We start from the raw sequence: 22,701 nt of genomic DNA on the forward strand, positions 1-22,701 counted from the left end.
CTGCACACCGAAAGCTGATTGGCTGGAAGCATGCTCAACAGATTTCTGAAGTACACAAACACTGCACCAGAGATTTCCCATGTTAAGTACAAAAGTAAGGGTGGGTGAAAATACAAAGCTGTTAAACCTCCGTCATCCCCCACCCAACAATTCCCTTCCACCATTATACCACAGATGCTGGATTTAAATGATAAAATCAATTATATATATTTTTTCTAAAGTCAATTTAGCTTGCTAATGATGTTATGCTTAGGGAAATGTTAATTTTTTATGTAAGAACAAAGCAAGTAATTAGTTTATTTAAAATATTTATTAAATGACCATCCTGTGCAAGGGGCCATGCAAGGAGCTACAGCAGATGGATACCAAGGTCTGTAAGATGCATGTCTCCCTTCAGAAGCTTAAATCAAAGAGAAAACAATGAACAAGGCACGTATATACATGTACCAAGAAGTGGCTGACAGTACCAATGTGTATGTATACATACAGAACTGTATTGACAAGAATTTCTTAGGGAGACACTACATTGTTTTGAAGCAATACTCCCATAAGCCACTTGAGATACTTTGTACTGTGCAAGATTCCAAAGCCACCCTAAAGGTTTCTGCATAACTACAGCAACACCAAGAGATAAGAAGAGAAACAAGAAGAACCTCCAAAAGAATTGGCAAAAGATAGAGGGAAAGAGGGAAAATTACTGTACAACAAACAGTAGACAAAAGAAGCTGTCAGCCTGCAAATGTGACTCTGAAACCACTAGACCTAATAAGACCCTCAACTCACGCTCACGAGAAAAGTCAACTAAATACAAGAAACGTGTTGGATACTCCATAGGAGTGAATTTTTTTTTTGTGTGTGTGTGTGTGAAAATTGGTAAAGGGGCAAAAACCAGCAGCGGAGGAGACTAGAAATTCACAAAAATTGTGGGGCATAATTTGTACTTTCTCAGGCTGGAAACTGGCAGAATCGGCCAGGGGGAAGACTGGATATTGAACCAAGCTTATGTCGCTCTTTAGGAGTAGCAGGAAGACCTCAGCCATGTCAAGGTTAAATAAATATTAATGACACAAAAACCTGTCAAGAAGCAAGAAGATAGAAAGCTTACTCATGGAGAGAATTATCAGGGAAGGGTTTGAGCCACAACTTGAACTGGTTTGTGAGAAATGCGAAAGTTCTCATCAGGCAAATAGGGCTAGTCAAGATTCCAGGAAGAAGGACCTTCATGAGGTATAAACCCAGAGAGAGGCAGTGCAAGGCATGTTCAGGGAATCTACAGCAGCTCAGCAACACAGAGGCATAAAATTCACATATGGAGGTAGAAGGAGCTAGGTTTGAAAACTGAGTGATAAACAGTGCTTAGAAGGGTGTTGGATGACAGGAGAAAATCCATGTGGCATTAAAAGTTATGTACAAGTAATTCAAAAGATGGATCTCCCATACAGAGATATACAAAAGTTTATTAGAACATGCTATGAGCTAAGATCTAGGTCAGGTAGGCCAAATAAGATGAAACTACTATAACATGGTCTTTGGAGAAAACATGACCTTACTAAGGCCTGAGCAGTGGTCCTCAGAGTGTGCTCTGGGGCTCCCGGGGGGGCGGGTCCCCAAGACCTTGGCAGGAGATCCACAAGGTCAAAATTAGTTGCATGACAATACTAAGGCATTATTGTCATTTGTAGTGTGTCGACATATACACTAATGACGCGAAAGCAATAGTAGGTAAAAACTGCTAGCGCTTTAGCACACATAAGGCAGTACTGTACTGGCGGTCCTTGTATTCCGCACTCTATGCAAGAGCAGCAGATACAATATCAAGTTAAGAGTGGAGAGGACCTGATGCCAACAAGCACACTTTCCGAAGTGTTTCCTAGAAGACGCTAGTCTTACAGGATGTTAATTGATGATATAAAAATAGGGCTTGGTAGTCAAAGAAGTTTGGAAAATACGAAGTTAAACAATGTCAAATAAGTGATTTTACTGCAGGATGCCGAAGTGCATTATGGATTACGTGTTGATTTCCACAGAGTCCTGAGTGTGCTGATGGGCATGTGAATTAACAAGAGGGGGCACTGCCAGAGTGACCTGTCTGGCTGTTGTCGAGGGGCAGTCCAGGGTTATGCCTATAATCAATAATAAGACCCTCAACTCACGCTCACGAGTATCCAAGTTAGGAACGGTAGTTTCTATGGTAATCTTAGTTACAGTATGGGCCACAAACCTCTTTTTTTAATTTTTAAGGAACAAGTCATAGAACAAATGTCTCATGGAACACACTTTGGAAAACATCACAAGGTGGTAGAAGGTAGAACACAGGAATTAGCCTCAGTCCAGACAGGTAAGGTCAAACATTGGCCTAATTTTTAATCAAAGCACAGATGCTCACAACTTTATCTTTTTTTTTTTTTAGATGGAGTTTTGCTTTGTCACCCAGTCTGGAGTGCATGGTGGTGTGATCTCGGCTCACTGCAACCTCCGCCTCCCAGGCTCAAGCGATTCTCCTGCCTCAGCCTCCGGAATAGCCGGGATTACCGGCACCTGCCACCACACCCAGCTAATTTTTGTATTTTTAGCAGAGAAAGGGTTTCACCATGTTGGCCAAGCTGGTCTTGAACTCTTGACCTCGAGTGATCCACCCACCTTAGCCTCCCAAAGTGCTGAGCCACCCCGCCTGGCCTACTGTGTCTTAAGAAAAGGCATAAATATAACAGCTTCTCCTAGGTGAGTTGAATCCATGGCAAATAAAACCATAGTCACATCTAAAAATTTTAAAGAAATACTTTATCTACTTCAAGATGAGGCATGGATGTTCTCTAGTTTAATAGAATGTGGCTGAGTTTTCCATTTTGCAGAGATCACTTAGAATTCATCCCAAAAGCATAAAAGACAAAATGGGTATATGGCATTCCCTAGTTAAGATGGTAACATGAAGTACTGTAAAAGAAGAATTATAGGCACAATGAAAGGAATCTCAGTATTAAAAATGATGTGGCCTAAAATGTCTCTTCGTCATCAAAACCTCTTAGTCAACATGTGCATGACATACTTCAACCAAACTTAGGTAAATGGTTACGACTTGCCAAGGAAACACAAACCACGCTATTACCTGGTAATGCTTTAGGGTCCCGTTAATGAGGAGGGCAGACTGTTTCTCCACCCTCTCCGAGATGGCATGAGCCACAGTGTAATAGGACTGGGAGCCCCTGGCACTGTACTGCATGCTGTATTCATCATCCACATCTTGCTTAGCTGTCCTGGGAAAGGAAAAAGTGGAGAATCACACACAGACAAGCGTGAGCATGTGTTGTTTTACTTGATTCAAAAAATGAATTGAGAACCTAAAATAGCTGCGATAAGTGTGTTTGATTTATCAACCACTACTTGTCGTGCAGTTAATATACACCATCCGTAATCCTCACAAAAAGCAAGTACAAAAGGCATTAGGATGTTCATCCCATTTTATGCATGTGGAGAACCCGAGGCTTAGAGAGGTTACTTCATTTGTTTGGATCACATAAAAGGTAGTGAAACCAGGATTCAAATGCAGATACCCTTGACCCGAAAGACAGACAGGAGCCTGAATCCTACACCTACAGATGAACACTTTGCCAACAAAGCTGTCCTAGACTATTAGATACAAAGATAAATCCTATTCACAGAACACTGGCTAAAGCCGGGAGGGCAGGGGGAGAGGGCGACCCAACATTAAAGGAATAGGAAGGAGGAAAGGTAGGCTTCTGTCTTCTGCGCCTTGTTCATGAGCTAGTCTGTTATTCTGCAGGCAATGAGGAACCACTGAGGGGGGTTCTTAATACCTTCAGTGAAGGATCAAGGTAGACTGGTAAAAGGAAGGTCCCTAAAGTGCGGCACACAGCCATGGAATAAAAGGGAGAAATATGAGGATGTCTATTTCTGGTTCTGAAAAGACCTCATCTTTTAAAATTTTCTCTTTTGCATATTGTTTCACAACAGTTTTCCTTTAATAGTAGAGCTATACAAGCAAAGAAATGTGCAAACCCTTGATGGAGGGGACCAAAGGAATAGATGAGACAAAGAGCCAGGGTACTCAGAGGGTTGGAGAGAGTACAGGGCTGGGCGGGAATTGGTGGTCAACTTGGCGTGGCAGCAGGAGTAAGACAGGAATAGCATCTCTCACTAGGGTTGCAGGGAGAGTGCTGATGTCATTAAGGGAGGCAGGAAAGGCAGCCAAGCAGCCAGTTCGGGAGGTAAGTTTCATTAGTTCAATCTGGGATTGAAATGCAGACGACACATGTGAGGCTCAGAAGTGAGCCTGAGCTGCAGGAGGCGATTAAGGAGAGAGAGAAGAGGAAGGAAGTAGGAAGGGAAGGAAGTGGGAAGGGGAGTGAAAAAAGTGGGAAGGGAAGGGGAAGAGAAAGGGGAAGGGAAGTGGGGAGGGGAAGGGAAAGGAAGGAAGGGGAGGAGAGGAGAGGGGAGGGGAGGGGAGGGGAGGGAAGGGGAGGGGAGGGGAGGGAAGGGGAGGGGAGGGGAGCAACATGAAACCCCGAAACCTGGGAACCCAGAGCTCAGTGGTGACCTATAAAAACAGTTTCAAGCAGAGTGTGGGCATGAAGTCAGCTGCCTTCCTTAAACAAAATTTCCTAAAAGAAAATTAATGAAACCTTATCCTCATGCAAGGCATTTCCCAGGGAAAAACTCAATACACACTCTATGATCTGCTTAGCATCCTTCTCAGAAACTTCTTCACTATTTGGATCCAAAAGTATTTTCTCTTCAGTTTCCTGCCTACTGGACTCTTCTTCCTCATCCTGGAGAGGGAAAAAAGATAGGGAGGAAATTACACTTTAATAAGGAAATCTCTATGACTGACATTTTCTGAAAAAAAGATGAACTAGTATTCAACTTCACAAATGAAGTAAGATCATACAATTCAGGGAGGAAGTACATTTACCATCTACTTAAGCGAGGCAATACCCCCATTCCATTGATATGAATTCCGTTGAAATCACAAATGAGAGAATGAAGGGAAGCCTCTGAGGAGCCGCTAGAATGCTTGCTCCCAAGAGGAAGTATGTAAACATCACACCAGAAAGATAAACATTTATCATTATTTGGTTATCAGAGTCCTATAGACCATATCTGCTCCCACTCAGTAGCATTCTCTCCAAAGCCAGATTGTAAGAGACCTTAGGATCCTCCTTCTCATAAAAACACTCTCTGAAAATGCCCATGGGACATGGATGGCCCCATACATGTCCACTGATAAGGACCTGGATCTTGTAAGTACACTGCTTTCTGTGGCTGATTCACATCCACATTGCAGAGTACTGAGATTAAAAACTCTTCATAACTTGGCAAAGGATTTCAATATCTCCGACTTCTCAACTGCGTACTACATCCAGCTGACCCATTTGAAAGCTTACTAAGTGTTCATTCTGTCCACTACTAACCTGGTATAGAAGGCTAAATCTTTCCAGAGCATAAGGTAGAATTTCCTTGAAAAGCAGGTTTAAAGAGAACCATGCTTTTCCATAACTCTTAAATGACATAGTATGAACTGACATGCTATCAAGAAGAAAAATCAAACCTTATGACAGCAGATCATTTAGAAGCAGGGAGTCAGCTAAGGTCTTGACACAACTCCTTCATTTTCCAGGCCAGGAAATAAAGTGCCAAGAGGGGACATGACTCTCCACGTGTCACTAAGGCTCACTTGCAGCACACCCAAGCAATGGGCCCAGGGACAAGGGTTGTCTGTGCTTGTCATCCTCAGGCTGGCACCTGCTGGCTAGGTAGCCTGCTTTATCTTATCTCTGCTCATTCTGGCTCTCTTACCCAAAGAGAAGATTCTTCCAATAGGTCATTTATAAGCCCATTCATTCAAGTAAACAAGATACCTTTAAATAAAATACCTTAGTGATAGAGTCACTGGGGGAAAAATAGCATGCCCCAAAAAGTGTTTGCTTTTTTTTTTAAAGACAGGATCTTGCTCTGTCGCACAGGCTGGAGTGCGGTGGCATAACCTCAGCTCACTGCAGCCTCTGCCCAGGGCTCAAACCATCCTCCTACCTCAGCCTCCCGAGTAGCTGGAATTGCAGGCATGTATCACCACGTCCACTGATTTTTGTATTTTTTGTAGAAACTGGTTTCACCATGTTGCCCAGCTGTTCTTGAACTCCTGGACTTAAGCAATTCTCCCGCCTCAGCCTCCCAAAATGCTGGGATTACAGGCATGAGTCACCATGCCCAACCGTGTTTGCTTTATAAGGATTATGCTTTTTTGTAATGTAACTTTTATTATTCTTCCTCTTTAAAAAAGCATTAAGTACTCATGGAAGACTAATTTGGAAAACACAGGTCCACAACTAGAAGGAAAATGCCATAGTCTTGAGATCCTGGCAAGCTATTAGGGGTAAGGCTGCTTTACCTGGTCCTACGGCACTCTCAAAAATATCAGATCTAATGACTATATATTAACAATGCTCTCATAAAGGAGATCAAATCTTCTTTTAATCCTTCTATTTGGTATTATTAAACATTTTGTATGTAGTTGATTTAACAAATATTTTATTATTCCTCAACTTCTATTAAAAGTACCCAAGATCCCCGCTTTAGGTTCTAGTTATACTAAGTATTGCTTCCAGGATACTGAGAAGCTCTCTTTGGGTTACAAGCATATCTAAGGAATTCAAACAAGAATCACAACTGGCGAGAAATCAAGAGGATCAATAAACTAATTACACCAAGCCCGTGTTGCACTTTTTGTCCAAGTCTCCAGACTCAGAATCGCAAACAGACTCTAAGGTCTGAAGAACTTCACGATTTTTCGGCAGCTAATTCTCAGTGTGAATCACTTAGAGGTATGGCATGGTCCTTCCCAAAGTATCCATCTCCAATTCTCCCCAAAAGACCACTTCACCATCTTCAAGTTAATGCCAGCGTCTCTCTCCTTGGTTCTAAGTGAACTTAGAATGTGCCAAGTTTCCCCATTAGCCAGGACCTCCCAAGAGATCACTGTCCCACTAGGCATACACCGTCAAAGCATTTGTAAATCCTTAGCCCCAGCTGTCACCCAAAGGTCAATCCTGGAGGAAGAAACGATAGAAGGACACAGGCCTGGGCTTACATTCAGGAAGAAGTTTCTTCCTCTGCCAACTTTCTAACCAATAAACCCCAAACAGAGATACATACATACCTCCTCCTCATAATCAGAATCACTCTCTTCACTGTCGGATCTAGGGGCAACTTCATAACTAAGAAAAAAGAGAAAGAGGAGGGGGCTTAGTTTTTTAAATTATAAAACAATAAAGACACACGTGACTTAATAGCACATTCTATGTGTAAAAGACAAATCCAAGTAATAACTTCAACCATCTCAGCAAAGGCTGTGTAGTTTTACCTTCGAGATTATCTAAGATTACCAAAATCTACAAAGCAAAAAGAACACCATGAATGCTGCTTTCATGCCTTACCCAGGATTCATTTCCAGCCAGGCATCCAGCTGACTTGCTTTGGGTGCTTCTGGTCCGAACAGAACCTTGCCGGTTTCCGTGTGAGTCACTTTGACAGGGAGGTCGCTCATTTGGCTGCTCTCATCTATGGGCTAGAAAGGAGGGAAAAAAATAATGTCACGGCTTGGTGTTAAGACATTCTCCCAGTTCTGTTCTATGCTGGACGTTTCTCAGCATTTTTGCTGCCCAGCATCTAAAACCTTATTCTGTGTTTGGAAATTTCACTACCTAAGGAGTTTTGGTGGGAGGTGAGAGGCTACCTCCCACTAAAGAAACTGAAAGTGCTGCCTCCCTGGCAGCTAAGACACAGGCACAAACCTTAGCTCCACCAACCAGATGCATCACCAAGGCTGTGAGTTAGGAGGCAGAAGTTCAAGGGTATAGGAACCAACAGGTGTACTGGTGCAGGGCAGACCACAGTGGCAACAGTGCCAGGAAAGCAGTAATTGCCTTGCCAAGCTTCTTCCTGCTCCCAACCACAGCCTGTTCTCTCTGGACCAGTTGTAGAGCATAATGCTAGGGATAGCCCTGAGTCAGATTCCTCCAAAACCCTGGAGATCTGATGAGTTATCCACTATCCTATCAATACATTCCCTTTTTATTTAAATCAGGCAGAGTTGATTTTGGTCATTTGTAACCAACAACCCCTAATTCCTCAACTAATACTTCCCAGATAACAACTATTGCCAAGTCATGGTTTCAGAGAGAATGAAAAACAGAAAATATATTACAACCCATGTCATCGGTTTGACTTCTGCAGAACTAGGGTTCTTTATCCAAAACTAACCCCCCAGGTATCTAACCCAACTACTGGCATTTATGAGTGTGATACAGAAAAAAGCTCTGCTTCTCTGAAATCTGGCAAATTTACCAAGATTAAGCTAAAGTTCATTACTAGACCAGTATATCCAAGGAACACAAGAATCAGACTTGAGTATAATCAGCAGCGAATGAATGTTCTCGATTACAAAGTGACCTGTACTTCTAGGAGCAGATCCCTAAGTAAAATGTTTGTTTGGAAATGCCTGATCGGTGAGTGGTTCGAGTTATCTATCTCCTGAAAAGTAATAAAAATTGAATTTTTAGACAATTCATGAATTCCAAAATTTTTCCTAAATTACTTTCAATTGGAATTAAGCAGAAATGATAGGATAACCTACAGTACACTACAGTTTATTCTCTGTATCTTATAGGAAATGACCAAAAACAAAAACATATACCCAATGGTTCTTTTCCCTCACACCCTCAACAAAGCACTGTCAGCATAAGAAACAACATATTCGCAATTATCCACAAAAATTACAGTAAAAAGAGAAAAGTCTTACTCCAGATCATTTTTTTCTTTTGTGTGTGCTAAAGCAATGGTTTTGAACATCATTACTTTGCATGCCAACATGACACTTCTTCCTCATTAATGTAAAAGGTCATCTATATACTCAAGAGATAAAGAAGGAAATCTACTATTTGCTATCATTTCCCTTGGAAAAATCATACTCTTATCGTGAACCATTATAATATATAGCTTGTTTTTGTGCTAATGTCATGCCTCTAAGAAAATTGGAAATCACTGTAGATGGAATTAGAACTTTGGCAAAAGCACTGAATGAGAACAGCAGAGCATAATAATAAGAACGTTATTTCAAAACAGAGCAAGATGTCCACTTTGCAAGCCTTAGCAAACAGGACACACGTGTTAAGATTAAAAGAAAAGAAGATGTATGTCACAAGCCCAAGATCAGTAGCTAATTTTCACAACAGATAATAAGATATAAGAACACTATTACGTTAACATGGTAAATCTCTCCCTGTGAGCTTGTTAATTATAGACCGATGGGAGGCATACTTAGGTAAGGCTAAGATTTTGCAAATTAGAGTTGTTTCTAAGTGCTCTAATATATAGTATTCTTTTCTCATAAAGCCCACGGAGTTTCTTACACATCAGACATTTATCCTGATCCTTTCTTCCCTTGTGATGGATTATAGTGGTTAAGTAACATTTACTGTTCAAGAGGTTTCTGCATAGAATAGTGGTTCAGTCTTTTTTTTCTGCATCTCCGCTATTTGAGTTCACAATACAACTGTGTGCAGAGTGATACCAGTGATACTAGAATGGGAAGTGGCAACCTCCCACCCACTCCAATCCTCCAAGTAGGTTTATCAGAATTTGTGAGACGAAATGAAGATAATTTGAAACAAACTCCCTTCCCATCCTGTTCTGGGAGTGTGCCTCCTCATTGTGAATCACTGGCAGGGAACATTAAATGCTTCAGAAAAAAAAATCCAATAAATAAATAATTGTATCCTCATGATTCAGGAGAATATTGAAACTACTAGGAAATGAATTTTAGAAATAGGCTGATGAATATACATATAGACACTATACTGCAAGCCTACTAAAAATGTCAAAATAAGTTAACCAAATATGTGACTTCTGCAGTTTATGTATTTTTATAATTTCAAATTAATAATAAACTAAAGAAACTAGGTCATATTTTATGCTTCTGTATCATTTACTGGGCAATATAATTATAGAATCATTTAAGATTCTTATGCACCTTATATATTTGTAAATGTATGATTATACATGCACAGAAAATCCTGAAATAGTATGCAAAACATTTAATATCAGTTGATTGACAGTCTGACATGCAAGTAGATTATTTTTCACTGTATCTCTTCTCTATTATTCTAATTTTCTACTATGCTAATGTATTACTATTTTCACTTACAATAAATAGCGGTATAAGAATAAAATAGTACACACTCCGTTCAGCACAACACAGCGGAAAGGATGAAAATCTCTTACCTCTCCATCCGGTCCCAGGGCGGACTCCCCACCCTCTGCATTCTCTTCAGCCTTCTGCAAAACAACAATGTCAAATGTTATATGTAACCAAGACGATGGGGTAAAGGACTTCCTGGTAACTCTCTGGTATGTAATGTAATTTCATTGCTACCCATTATTATCCAACAGCTTAAGTGTTAATGCCTTTTATGTTCATTTCTCTTTGCTGAGACAAAGCATGTATTTTATTAGCAACTTGTAGAAAGTCACTTAAAGCCAGATGTGCTCTAAGGCCAGCACACTGGAGATTTGTAGATTGTGTCTTCAGGGACTCAAAGAGCTTAAGACACAGCAGACTCAAGACAGTGGTCAGAATCTGAAATATTCTCATGTTTGGGAGTGGGAAGGTAAATCCTGACATAATTAGCTAAGCTTTCCTATCTGCTTAGCAAGTTTCCTTCAGCAATGAAGAACAACATTTTAAAAATGCCCGTCAAGAATAACCTCTGATGGCAACAACAGACACTGGGAACTACCAGAGCGGGGAAGGAGGGGTGAGGCAAGACTTGAAAAACTAATTATTGGGTACGATGATCTCTACCTGGGTGACAGGATCAACTGTAACACAAACCTCAGCATCACCCAATATACCCAGGTAATAAACTTGCACATGTATCCCCTGAATCTAAAATAAAAGTCAAAACAATAAAAATAAAATAAAATTACATTCTCAAAAAAAAAAAAAAGAATAAGCTATGAACCACTCCATGGGCATAAAAACATAATATAAAACTCTGTGAGTTCCCTGGATGTTTTTAATTCTAACTAAATTTCTTTCATAATATATAGTATTTCTACCACGTGTATAAGGGAAAATTTGATACAGCTACTGTTGTCTCATGAAGAATTCTGTTATCTACCATTTCTTAAATATCCCAATATCTTAGTCCACTAGCTTCTATGTGCCCCAAAGACAACCTAAATGAAAAGTTAAGATCATGTCACATCTTGTACATATTCAAGAGAGTCTCATCTGTAATATACACAAAATCATCTAAAATTTCTTCTACTTACGATAACCTCTGTAAGTGCAATCTTTAAAATCACCTGTATAGAATCCCTATTTTAAAGTTACTGCTGGAAAGCTATACTGTTTCTGCATAGTATAATGAGAAAAAAACACGTTAGTCATTTCTTTTATCAAGATACTTGGGAAAATGAGCTTTCCTCCCTTGGGCTCTTCAGTTAATTAAAAATAAAAAATGATGATACGGAATCAATATGAACTGAACTTTGTTTACTTAAGATATCGATTCCATAATATGTTTTTGTCTTCTATGAAAATAACTCACTGTCTTTTGACAAAATAGCTTTTATGAAAACTAAACTTAAAGTTTAAAATCCACCTTTTATTCATAGTGAAGAAAGGTAGTTCCATAAATATTTGAAATTTCTGAAGTTCTTTTACAATGCAATTTTCTTAACAAAAATACATCTATGTATGTATGTATGTATGTATGCCAAAGCATAAGGCATTAAAAAATGCAACTTATACCAAACAGCAGGAAATGAAATACTCCCTTTGGTTATGATTTTCCAAGAAATTAAAATTTATATTTATGTCACCCCAAAGTGAAAATACTTCTAAGCTGAAAAGAAATGATCAGCTTCAAAGAGCATCAGGCTCTACATCTAAGCTAGTGACACAGAGAACAATGGCAGAACCCCTGAATTCAGAAAAGAAGCCATCCCTGCTACCAGTCACTGAAGGTTCCATTTTTGGAATTCTCAGGCTCTATACTCAGGGGACTGTTTTAATTAATGGGAGAAAGTCAATTAATCCCACCATTCTTTCCATACAAATCAGAAATAAGCTACAAATTTGGCCAACAAAGAAAATCAAATGAGACAATGAATAAGCCAATTTCAATTATCTAGCAAGTGGAATTGGATCACCATTTCAATGAACAGTACATTAAAAAGCTTGAAGCATCATATATTAATATAATCAAAACTATTCTAAAGGATACTTTCCTATGAATATACCATGGACTAGCTAGATTGTTATCTAAAAACTGTCTCATAGTCAGGCCCTTACATTACTTAAAATCCCCCAAACTGTTTTTTAAAATTCTATTAGGTATCAAATTTGAGAGGCAGAGTAATATTAGATTTAAGACACTTGGTTCTGGAATTAGACAAACTGTATTTGAATCCTGGCTCTCTGTAATTAAGTGCAAGAGATCTTAGCTGTATGGTCTTGAGCAAATCATTTTCTCTTTGCATCTTAGTCTCCTCTTATATAAAACAGAAATGGTAACAAACAGTGCCTACATCCTCCGGCTTCTACAGGACCGGTCACTATTTCAACATGTACAATCCAATGTCACAAGTAATATATATGCTGCCAGCCTCAATCTCCACATTGTACAAGGGTCAATGATAGCCCAAGGACTATTCTTTTATGTCTATATTTAAGACTTGCTGTAGCATTTCCTGAAAAATGCTTCACAAGGCTATGATATTTGGTAATTGAAGCAATGAATGGAAGTGCAAAGAACAGTACTTTCCACTTAGCATATCTCACTAAATTATTACCATAAATAGGTGCCAACACATCTGCAAGTCATAAAATAGTTAAGGGCATGCATACAATTAGCCATTGAATTGGTGCTCTGTGTGACTTCTCTCACAAGCATGCCCTGTCCTTAGACCCAATTCTGCCATGTTATTCCAAGAGATAGAGGCCAGGTGGCAGTCTACTCTATGGCAAGAGATGTCAACTTCTCCCATCATGCTTTGGATTCCTTCACTTTGATGACATTCCTGGTTGGTGTGATTTCATAAGCCCATGTACTCACATCAAACTCATGCTGTATCTCAAAACTTAAAAGAACAAAGCAAAACAAACACAACCGTCCCTTCTTTTGGTTCAAAATTAACACCCAAGAGCTTGTGATTGCTCTACTATTTGAGCTGACTTCGGACACTCTCTAAGCACCTGATGAAATGTAGTGGTGTGAATGCAGCAGCTGCTACAGTGTCTCCTGCCACCTGAGAAATTTTTACACGTAGTTATCTACATCATGTAATTGCAAACACATGCTGTCAATATTAATGGCTGATGCCTGTGCTTACTTCCACTGATTGAAAACAAACAAAACACTGAACAGGAAACTTGGTACTGGCTTCTTCCTACATGCAAAAGAGTTTAGAACTAATTATGCTTATGTAGGAAGGGAGGAATATAATTAACCTAATCATGTAAGGGGACACGATAGGAATAATTCATAACTAAAAATCACTCATAACTAAAACTTACTCAAACTAAGGACAGTTTGGGTTCCCAATTTCCAAGACCAATGTCAATTCTTATCTTCCATTTAGCAACGCTCATAAACAAAGGTATGCGTGTGGCTACCCATCTTCCTTGCAGAAGCTATAAAAAGCAATCAACAACAGGGGTGAGGAGGGAAAGAAATCTCTAAATATGAAAATCCTGTGTAAGCTGAACTCAAGACTTCAGCAGGGCATTTTATTTAGATTACTACAACGTAGGCTATAAACAGCCTCATTACATAAACAGTTTTAAATCAAGTATTTTACAATCTATATTATAAAATGAATGTACTTTATCCCCCAGTAGATGTTATTATAATATGCTGAAACAACATGCAAATGCGTTGGTATCTGAAGGACCCATTCTGCTTCGCTGGAAACCTTAGCTTTCAAAACCACTTGAGTTATTTTTACTGTCATTTAAGTTAAGCTCTGAGCATTAAGAGAGGTAATCGAGCAATAAACAAAATGCCCAGGAATATCAAATTAACAGGTATTTGCACATTACTTGGGTTCTTTTTTTTTTCCCATTTATTTTTATTTTTATTTTTTATTGCATTTTAGGTTTTGGGGTACATATGAAGAACATGCAAGATTGTTGCATAGGTGCACACGTGGCAGTGTGATTTGCTGCCTTCCTCCCCTTCACCTAGGGTTGTTTCTTACAGAGAAAATAAATTTAAACATTTTGATTCAAGTAACTGGTCAATCCAGTTAAACAGGACTTTGCTCCAAACTTCTGGTCTCACCCATTTTGACACTGAACTAATCAAATAAATCTAATCACCCTGGCATTGTGTTCACCTACCCTCACAATAGTTCCTACATGCAAATGTCCAGAATTACTTTAGAACCTTTCTTTTATTCATGAAAATCTTGGAGAGGAAAGCTGTAACTAAGTATATAATCTTTGGGGGAAATATCAGAGATAAAAAACTAAGAAGAATCAGGAAGCAGCTTGAATTTAATATAAATGTCTCAATAATATTACTGCTTTGTTTTTCATACTCTTTTTACTGAAAACTGTGCCAATGGCAGGCTATTGTGATATTTTGGTATCTAAACAGGATAAAAACACATTTCCTACCACTATGTTGACCAATACATTATGCCAGGAAGGTTCCCCCTGCCAAATATCACAGTCCTGAGATTTACTTATAACAGAGGTTGGTAAGGAGAAAAAGAGAGAGACAGAGACAGGATAAAAGAGCATTTGGAAAGAAAATCAAACACTCCAATGAAGAATATATCTGGCCTAGTGTTGCCTCAGAGATTCTGAGTATGTGCCCATTAGTATCATGTGTTTCCAAAAAGTGTCATAAATAAATAACAAGAGGACAGTCCTGCTGGTGTACAGCCCATTGAAACATGTGGAAGGGAGAATTAAATATTTATTTTTGGCTGACGTCAACAGCTTTGGAAATGGAACCCCTGAAATTGCTAGACTTCTAAGCAGTAAGCAGGGGTGCTCCTAGCATGGGCTCCTAGCCACAGCTTAAGGAAAAACGTACTCTAAAGTACTATGAGGGATGCCTCATTATTACCAGGAGCACTTGTAAATTAGAGGCCATGTAATTAGAAAATTCTCTTTGTAGGAGCTGGGGGAACACGGTGGTAGGCAGAGTGAATCACCTGTGATAAATCCTCATTGTTTTTCTGCATGCCTCAATATTTAAAGACTCTGTCATTATCCTCAGAGATATCCTACACACTACTATTTAACTGATTTCCAACTAGAAAAAAAGTAGTGACCAATTATTATTGATTCAACATCACAAAGAATATGCTATAAAGGTTACAAAAAGATTTATTTTCAGAAAAACGTAGCCACATTATAATCATGATCCCACTTTTGTAAAATAGAATTGCTTGATGAAATAATGTTTACTGAGCACTTACTATGTGATAGGGTGTATTCTACATGCTTTAGATAAACTTTCCCATGTAATCCTCACTAGAAATCTATAGGGTACATAGTATTCCTATAGCCTCCTTACAGATCACAAGACTGAAGCACTGTGGTAATAGATCTTTTAATGAAATAGCCTACAAGAGAATAATAGTAAATTAGTATATATATTTTCTTATGCAGTTTTGATTTTAAAAGATTACCTGCTAAGATGATTCAGACAGTGGTCCAATTTACTAATTTAGACATGTTCGATCCTAGTTTTACACATACCCTGGTGGTTCTATCTAGCCCCATTCCTTTTTGTACCCTGTAGGAAACCTCAAGGTTATGCTAAATGCACATAACAGCACGTTCATCTTGCAACACTAAAGAAATTAGCTTCATATAACTAGGATTTCAATACTTTAAAAATTATTCCTCCTCTGATACTTAAAAAGATTATTCATTTCTTTTTCTTCCATTTCAAGGGCTTTAATGGAAGACCAGGCTGAGAATGAGAAGTTTCAAAATGATTTATATATGTGTACTTCATAAAAATGTCTGTAATGAGAAAATTAAACAAAGTCATAACAGGTTAAAGGAAACCTACCCTATTATTTAACTAGCAAGTAAACACAATAAATTCCCAAAGAAAGACAGAGGCCTCTGTTCTAGGGAATTAAAAAAAAAATTGTACACTAGTTTCATGCTGAAAATAAAAGGTAATCTTTTTCAGATTAAATTAACTGAAAAAGTCAACCATATTCATCTTTTTTTTTTTTTCTGAGATGGAGTTTTGCTCTTGTCACCCAGGCTGGAATGCAGTGGCACAATCTCAGCTCACTGCAACCTCCGCCTCCTGGGTTCAAGCTATTCTCCTGCCTCAGCCTCCCAAGTAGCTGTGATTACAAGCACTTGCCACCAATCCCAGTTAATTTTTTGTATTTTTAGTAGAGATGGGGTTTCACCATGTTGGTCGGGCTGGTCTTGAACTCCTGACCTCAGGTGATCCACCCACCTTGGCCTCCCAAAGTGCTGGGATTACAGGCTTGAGCCACTGCACCCGGCCTCATATTCATCTTTAATAGCAAATTTCTTAGAGTTATCTGTAGTTTAGTTGTCCTTTAAGTGTTGCTAGCAGCTCAGTGCTATTAGCTATTAGCTCACTGAGTAAACTAGGTTTTCTCAAAAGAAGAGTTTATTGAAGTATTTGTTAATTTAATAAAATGTTGATAAGTATAGTATAATATTTAATACTATGGGAAAGTGCTAAAAAGGATACCACAGATTTTTATGCTCATAGACACAGAAGTTTTCCTCCACCGCAGAGAAGCCAGAACAAGCAACTCCCAATCATTCACTCTAATGGAGGGAAGAACTACAGATAATCCAAAGTGTCAAATCAGCTTTTCAAAGCATCCCCTTCCTTTGCACTTGAATAAAGGTGTATCTGGAACTGGGTAATTCACTCCAAACTAAGCCTCAAAGCCCCAGAAAAGTGACAGGTACCTGGAAAGGCTAAGGGCCTCAGGTTCTTTTCCTCCCCCCTCCCCTTCTTTGTCCCACTTCTCCCAGCAAGATACCATGGAAGGAAATAGAGCCGCTCCACCTTAGTCCTGCTGAGGGCAGGAAGTACTCAAATGCTAGGCACCCAAGAGCATGCAAGGAAGGGTAGATGGCTGACAGTAAAGTAAAAACGCTGCACGTTGATCACGTGAGATAATAAGAGATACTCAGAGGTATCTGTAAGGTAGACAATAGTTGCCTTGACATCCATTACTCATTTGCCAAGCAATCAGGCTCACCTCCAATTGGAAACAGTTTCCCTCCATAATATTCAACCCAACTTGTAATTGTGTATTTGGGTGCAAGTTAGATTAATATCTGTCTAGCCTCTCTTTCTCTCTTTTTCTCTCTCTGATTAAATTGTGAGAGAGGGCAGGATGCTTTTCCTCACCATTCCACCCTCCTTCTCCCAGCGTTCTAGCAGCACACGACCTAGCTCATAGTAAGTGTTCAGTTAACATAGGTTGAGTGCAAGCATAAGACACAAAGAATAAGTGCTATCACCAAATCCAAGGCCAGGGTTTGAAGGGGCATGCCAACTTACAGCTCATGCGGAGTAAGCGGCACCATGAAAAATAATTATGACAGATCCCTGTTCTGTGCAGATTAACATAAAAATATAGGCATAATCATCAACACTCAATTGTGCATCAATTGTGCATCTTTCTTTGACTATGATGATGCAGGTATCTAACACCATGGCAGAAAGCTATTAATCATAAGCCAGAATCAAATCTGGGTCATTATCTTTTAATCACAAAGAAAAGTAAAATACAAACTTTAATACTAAAAACACTAACAGTGACTACCTCTGCAGAACACATGGCTCAATTAGGAAAAACTAAAACTGCCATTTAATGGGGTCCACTTACAGAATATTCTGGAATTCTCTCTCTCTTTCTCTGCTGTCAATATGTCAGTAGTTTCTTTTTAATTTTTTAAGATTTTTTTGTGGAAGTCAAATAGACATAAAATTTACCATCTTTACCATTCTTAAGTGTACAGTTCAGCGGTAATAATAACTACATTTACATGATTTTTCCCCATCATTCTTCCCTCCCCCTTACCTGTATGTTCCTCACTAACTCTGAAACATCTTTTTAAGGTAGGAATTGGAGCTGGAGTTTTGCAGTCTAAAATGCTACATTGACAAGAAAATGAGGTATTCCTCACCAACAAAATGTCTAAACACAAGCCCTGAGTCATCTCTCGTTCATCTTCACAATGAGGCAAGCTATCTTATACTAAAAAAATCAGTGTAAGAAGGTGCCTTCTTAATCATTTATTCCTCCTCCTTAATTATGAAACAGGTATGAAAATGCAGAGGCCGTGAAATTAATTATTTTTTGAAAAACATTTTGTTCAATTATTCACTGTAGAGAATGAATGATTAAATGCTACCGATCCTCAACCTTTACATTCTGATTTCCTGTTGATGTTTGTACCTGGCCTAAACAGAATTTATCATGAAAACACAGCTATCAACCAAGAACTAGATTACTGGACTACTTAAGCTTCAAAGAGGATCCATATTCACAGGCCTATCCTCAGCAGGTTACTCGTGGAGATATAATATCTGCATAGAGTCTAAATCTTACCCTTCATTTCTCATGATGATTATGAAATATTTCACATAGGACTCTTTTTTTATGTAATTACCTAAAACTCCAATGTGCACACTTGCCTCACTGCGACACAGGGACAGCAGAACTGAATGAACGATTTTGGCACGGCCATCTGTCCAAGTAACTATCACCTATATCTTCCTCTGGCTTCTTCCAACCTGTACACTGCATTTTCTTCTTAATTTTCATTCCAGTTTCTTAATTAAGTAATCCCCTGCCATACTAGCATTAAACTTAAGCAAACACTTGTTTGTGTCTGATTTTCCTTTCCCAATTGACTGCATGTACTTAATTTAAAATCTTATATTAGACAATGATTTATAGACAACATTGTTTTTGCTTAGTACATCCTATTTTTACACTCTTATCTCCAATAGTTGTCTAAAATACCTCATCAACACTTTCATGCCATACCTGTTTATGCAAGTTTCACAATTCAATCATCAAAACCTTCAGCAGTGTAGGAAGTAGTACTTAAAGAGCAATACTCGCTTTAAACTTATCCCTGCCCATACACCCTGGACTTAGCCACGACCATGAGGATACGTACCTTCTTCCTCCTCCTTCTTTTCTTCTTCTCTTTGGCTGCTTGGGCTTGCTTGTGCTCCCAAACCAGGTTGGTCAGATTAGCTACATACTCATCAGTCTGCTGCAAAAGGTAAGCTAAACGCCTGTCTTTCTTTTGATCAATCAGCTTTCTATAGCCCTCCTCATCTTCAGCCTATTAAGGAAAGAAGAACATGATAAGGGCATAGTATAAGCATGCAGACAACTCCACTCTCCACTCTGTCCTCTCCCCTTGACAGTCTGCACTTTGACTGGTAGGAGTATAGCAAACCAGATGAGTCGGGCTATACAAGCCATCAGACAGAGTCTGGAGCAGGGCAAACACACAGAAGTGTGACACGTACATCCCAGAACACTGGAGTTTACAGTAAAGTTCAGGCACAAAGCCACATTGTACATGTGGTATACTCAAGCACTCTGAGCCAGCTCTGTTTTCTGTGTTGCTTTAACTGTACAAAAAGATTTTAGAATTTGACAATTCGTGATCTAAAGTTTATCTTTAACTTTGTATTTTGGAAATGTTCAAATATAATCAAAAGCGGAGAGAATGGTATAATTTATCCCATAACTAACTCCAAACAACAAAAATTAACTTGTGGTGACTTCTGTTTCATTGCTACTCTTCCCCTAAAGCCCCTTTCCCCAAACCCAAACTGAATTGTCTTGAAGCAAATTCCAGACACAATATCCTTTCATTCATAAATATTTCAATAAGTACTACTAAAGGCAAGGAATCAAATGGGCTTTTAACAAGTAATGTCTTATATTTTAAAAAGTCTTTCTTTTTGGCGTTCCAAACATTGTGGTTGATAAGGAAGATCCAACTTGGGGGATTTTTTTTTTTTTTTTGCCACAGATCTGCACTGAGTAATGGGCCCAGGTGACTGGAGACAAGTCACTTAGCACCTGAAGTCTGATACTGCTGAGCAATAAAACAGATGCAGTAATTCCCACCTCCACCTCCCATTAAGCAACATGATGTGGTTAAACAGAATAAAACGCTGATGTACTCTGAGCCATTTCGAGAGAAATCTTTTTGTATATCCCAATAAAGGACATTCCAAATTATTTTTATCATGTAATGCCATGATCAAAGAACAAGCTGCAAAATCTTTACGAGGCATCTCCATTGCAAAAACAAAAACAAAAACTTGAGATCTTCTGTCCTGGGGTGTCATTCTAGCATTTGCCTGAGTGACAGCAGCTTCGTCACTCAGTCTAGCTGCTGTCTGCCCTGTGGATGAGCAAGAGCCTCAAATGCTATTATAACTCTAATTGCTTTTGGTTATGGTTGAACTCACTTGAAGAAAGAGTGATAAAAAACTTCAGTTTCTCTATTATCTGTATATTCCATCATTTAATTGCAAAAATTAATGATTTGCAAATGCCTAATCATTAGTGTCAAACCAATCTGTTACTGAAGTTCTAATACAGTTTCACTTCAGTTGAGCCAGACAAATCTGACTGCTTAGTGATCAAATTACTATAAAAAGGGTCTAGTCAGAAACCTTTTGGACAGTCCCGTCTCTCCCCAGTATGGAGCGGGAGGCAGAAGAGGGTAGTAAGATGAAGCAATACTTGGACACAGAGGCTTTTAAAACATGGTGTTCACTTTCTGGAATCCAAAAAATTCATGAAAAAAATGCAAACTGTAACATCAGCAAGGAAGACACTGTCACTTAGAATTTTCCAGGAACATAATTATGACCTTATCTTCATCTATGCAGACATTGTGTCCTAGATAGAATCTGCAGGTCTCCTATAATTATAACATCACGCATGCTTTTCTAAAATCCACAGTTTGCTCTGAGGTCCAATTCCAAAAATAAAAGGTCAATAAAACCAAATACTCAGGCCAATGACATCAACCTATCTCTTCTGTGCTATATGCCCATTAAAAAATAACAATGCAAATGTAATGATCCATGAATAGCCTTTGACAATAACATGGCTATCACAAAAAACAACATTTCAAAATCAACTTTAAAATCATTTATTACACTGGTAGAGAATAATTTCTGCCATTAACAAAAAAAGATGAGCACCAGAGACTTCAAAATAGAGACCTTCTTAAATTTGAAGACAAGATTTAATGTGTTATTCATTCCAAAAAATATGGTCATTCATCTCAAAGAGGCCATATTTTTATAAGAACTGCATTTGCATCCTTCCAGATCTGGTTATCAAACTCATGCAAAATATAGTACCTGCCTTGATTGGAGAAGCTGTAATCTGTACTGCAATGCCACCCCAGGACACAGAAATACTATGCTCATCTGTCATCCCCCTAGCTTTGTGGCATCCGTCATCCAGGAAGAGAAGAAGTTTTTACTTCCTCTCCCTAAGGTTCAAAGAAACTTATTAAAATTTTTGATAAGCAGCTTACACTCTTTCCTTCCACAACCACCATATTTAATGGTCTCATTGCAGACGGATATGGGCTGAGTGGTTTCCTGGGCTCCTGCAGGGGGTTCCTTACCATCAGTCTCCGCATTCTCTCCTTTTCGATCCGCTCTGTCTCCTTCTTCTGCTCTCTTTCAGTGTTGGCATGCCATGTTGCCACTGCTTTGGAGAGCTTCTGGATCTTTCCAGCCACAGACCGATGATATTCCTTAAAATCTTTTGCATGTTGCAAAATACTGTTCAGGTATTCCTAGAGGATCCAAAAGGGGAAGAAAAGGATACTTAAAATCCGTTGTCCAACATCCTCTATCAATGTAGTCGAAGAAAACTCTGTTTTTTTGGAATAGGAAGACTAGAATCTGTTTGGGGATAGGTGGCCTGGTATGTCTCTGCAGTTGAGGTGTGGGCCATGGAGCTGGTGGGAAAGATGGCCTCTCCAGGTTCCATTTGTTGCAAGCTTTTGCAAGAGAAGCCTCCTCAGCCTTGAGTGTGTGGCCACATAAGAATGGAAAGATCAAAGACTGAAAGAGACCTACAAAATGGCAATGATAAAATTTAAAGCAAACCACTCACTCACTCCAAAATAAACTTGAGGAACATGGGTACTTCCAGTAAAAAGTATGTCATAAAAGTAATGTTTTTCTGCTCTAACTTAACTACCTTTGATTATGACCCAAAATAAATTTATATGAAGCTAAAATTGCCATGCAGAATTCCTATCCACTTTTTAAATATATACCCTATTTACACTAAAATCCAACATTTTTTTCAAAAGGAAACTAAACTAAGCACTAAATTAAGCAAAAGAAAACAAATACAATTTATAGGATTATGACAGGAAATCAAATCCTACATCAAAATATTTCCAAACCCCCAGAAAGGAATGTTTTTAAATATTTGCCTCTGTGATATGTTCAACTAGGCCCTTCAGAGAGGCCAGGATACTATTATATTTGCTATGAAAATAACATTTTGCTCTCTACTTTCCTTTTCCAAGTAACTGCTTCCAGAATTTTGCTCTAGGAAACCCACCTA

General features: G+C 38.8%; 1 protein-coding gene across 4 annotated transcripts in view; it reads right to left on the reverse strand.

Moving 5' to 3' along the window:
• The window catches only part of SMARCA2 (SWI/SNF related, matrix associated, actin dependent regulator of chromatin, subfamily a, member 2), a 211,045-nt gene that overhangs the window by 115,805 nt on the left and 72,539 nt on the right, over positions 1-22,701 (reverse strand). For all 4 annotated transcript variants that reach the window (XM_064361484.1, XM_012454586.2, XM_012454583.2 and 1 more), the window contains 7 exons: positions 21,743-21,916; positions 19,247-19,417; positions 10,297-10,350; positions 7,452-7,582; positions 7,175-7,232; positions 4,687-4,787; positions 3,107-3,254 (listed from right to left, as the gene is read on the reverse strand). In XM_064361484.1, coding sequence (XP_064217554.1) covers positions 3,107-3,254; positions 4,687-4,787; positions 7,175-7,232; positions 7,452-7,582; positions 10,297-10,350; positions 19,247-19,417; positions 21,743-21,916 — 837 coding nt within the window. The remainder of the gene's footprint in view (positions 1-3,106; positions 3,255-4,686; positions 4,788-7,174; positions 7,233-7,451; positions 7,583-10,296; positions 10,351-19,246; positions 19,418-21,742; positions 21,917-22,701) is intronic.

This window comes from Aotus nancymaae, unplaced genomic scaffold (assembly GCF_030222135.1).
Source record: "Aotus nancymaae isolate 86718 unplaced genomic scaffold, 86718_ANA_hifiasm-v0.15.2.pri h1tg000041l, whole genome shotgun sequence".
NCBI lineage: Eukaryota > Metazoa > Chordata > Mammalia > Primates > Aotidae > Aotus > Aotus nancymaae.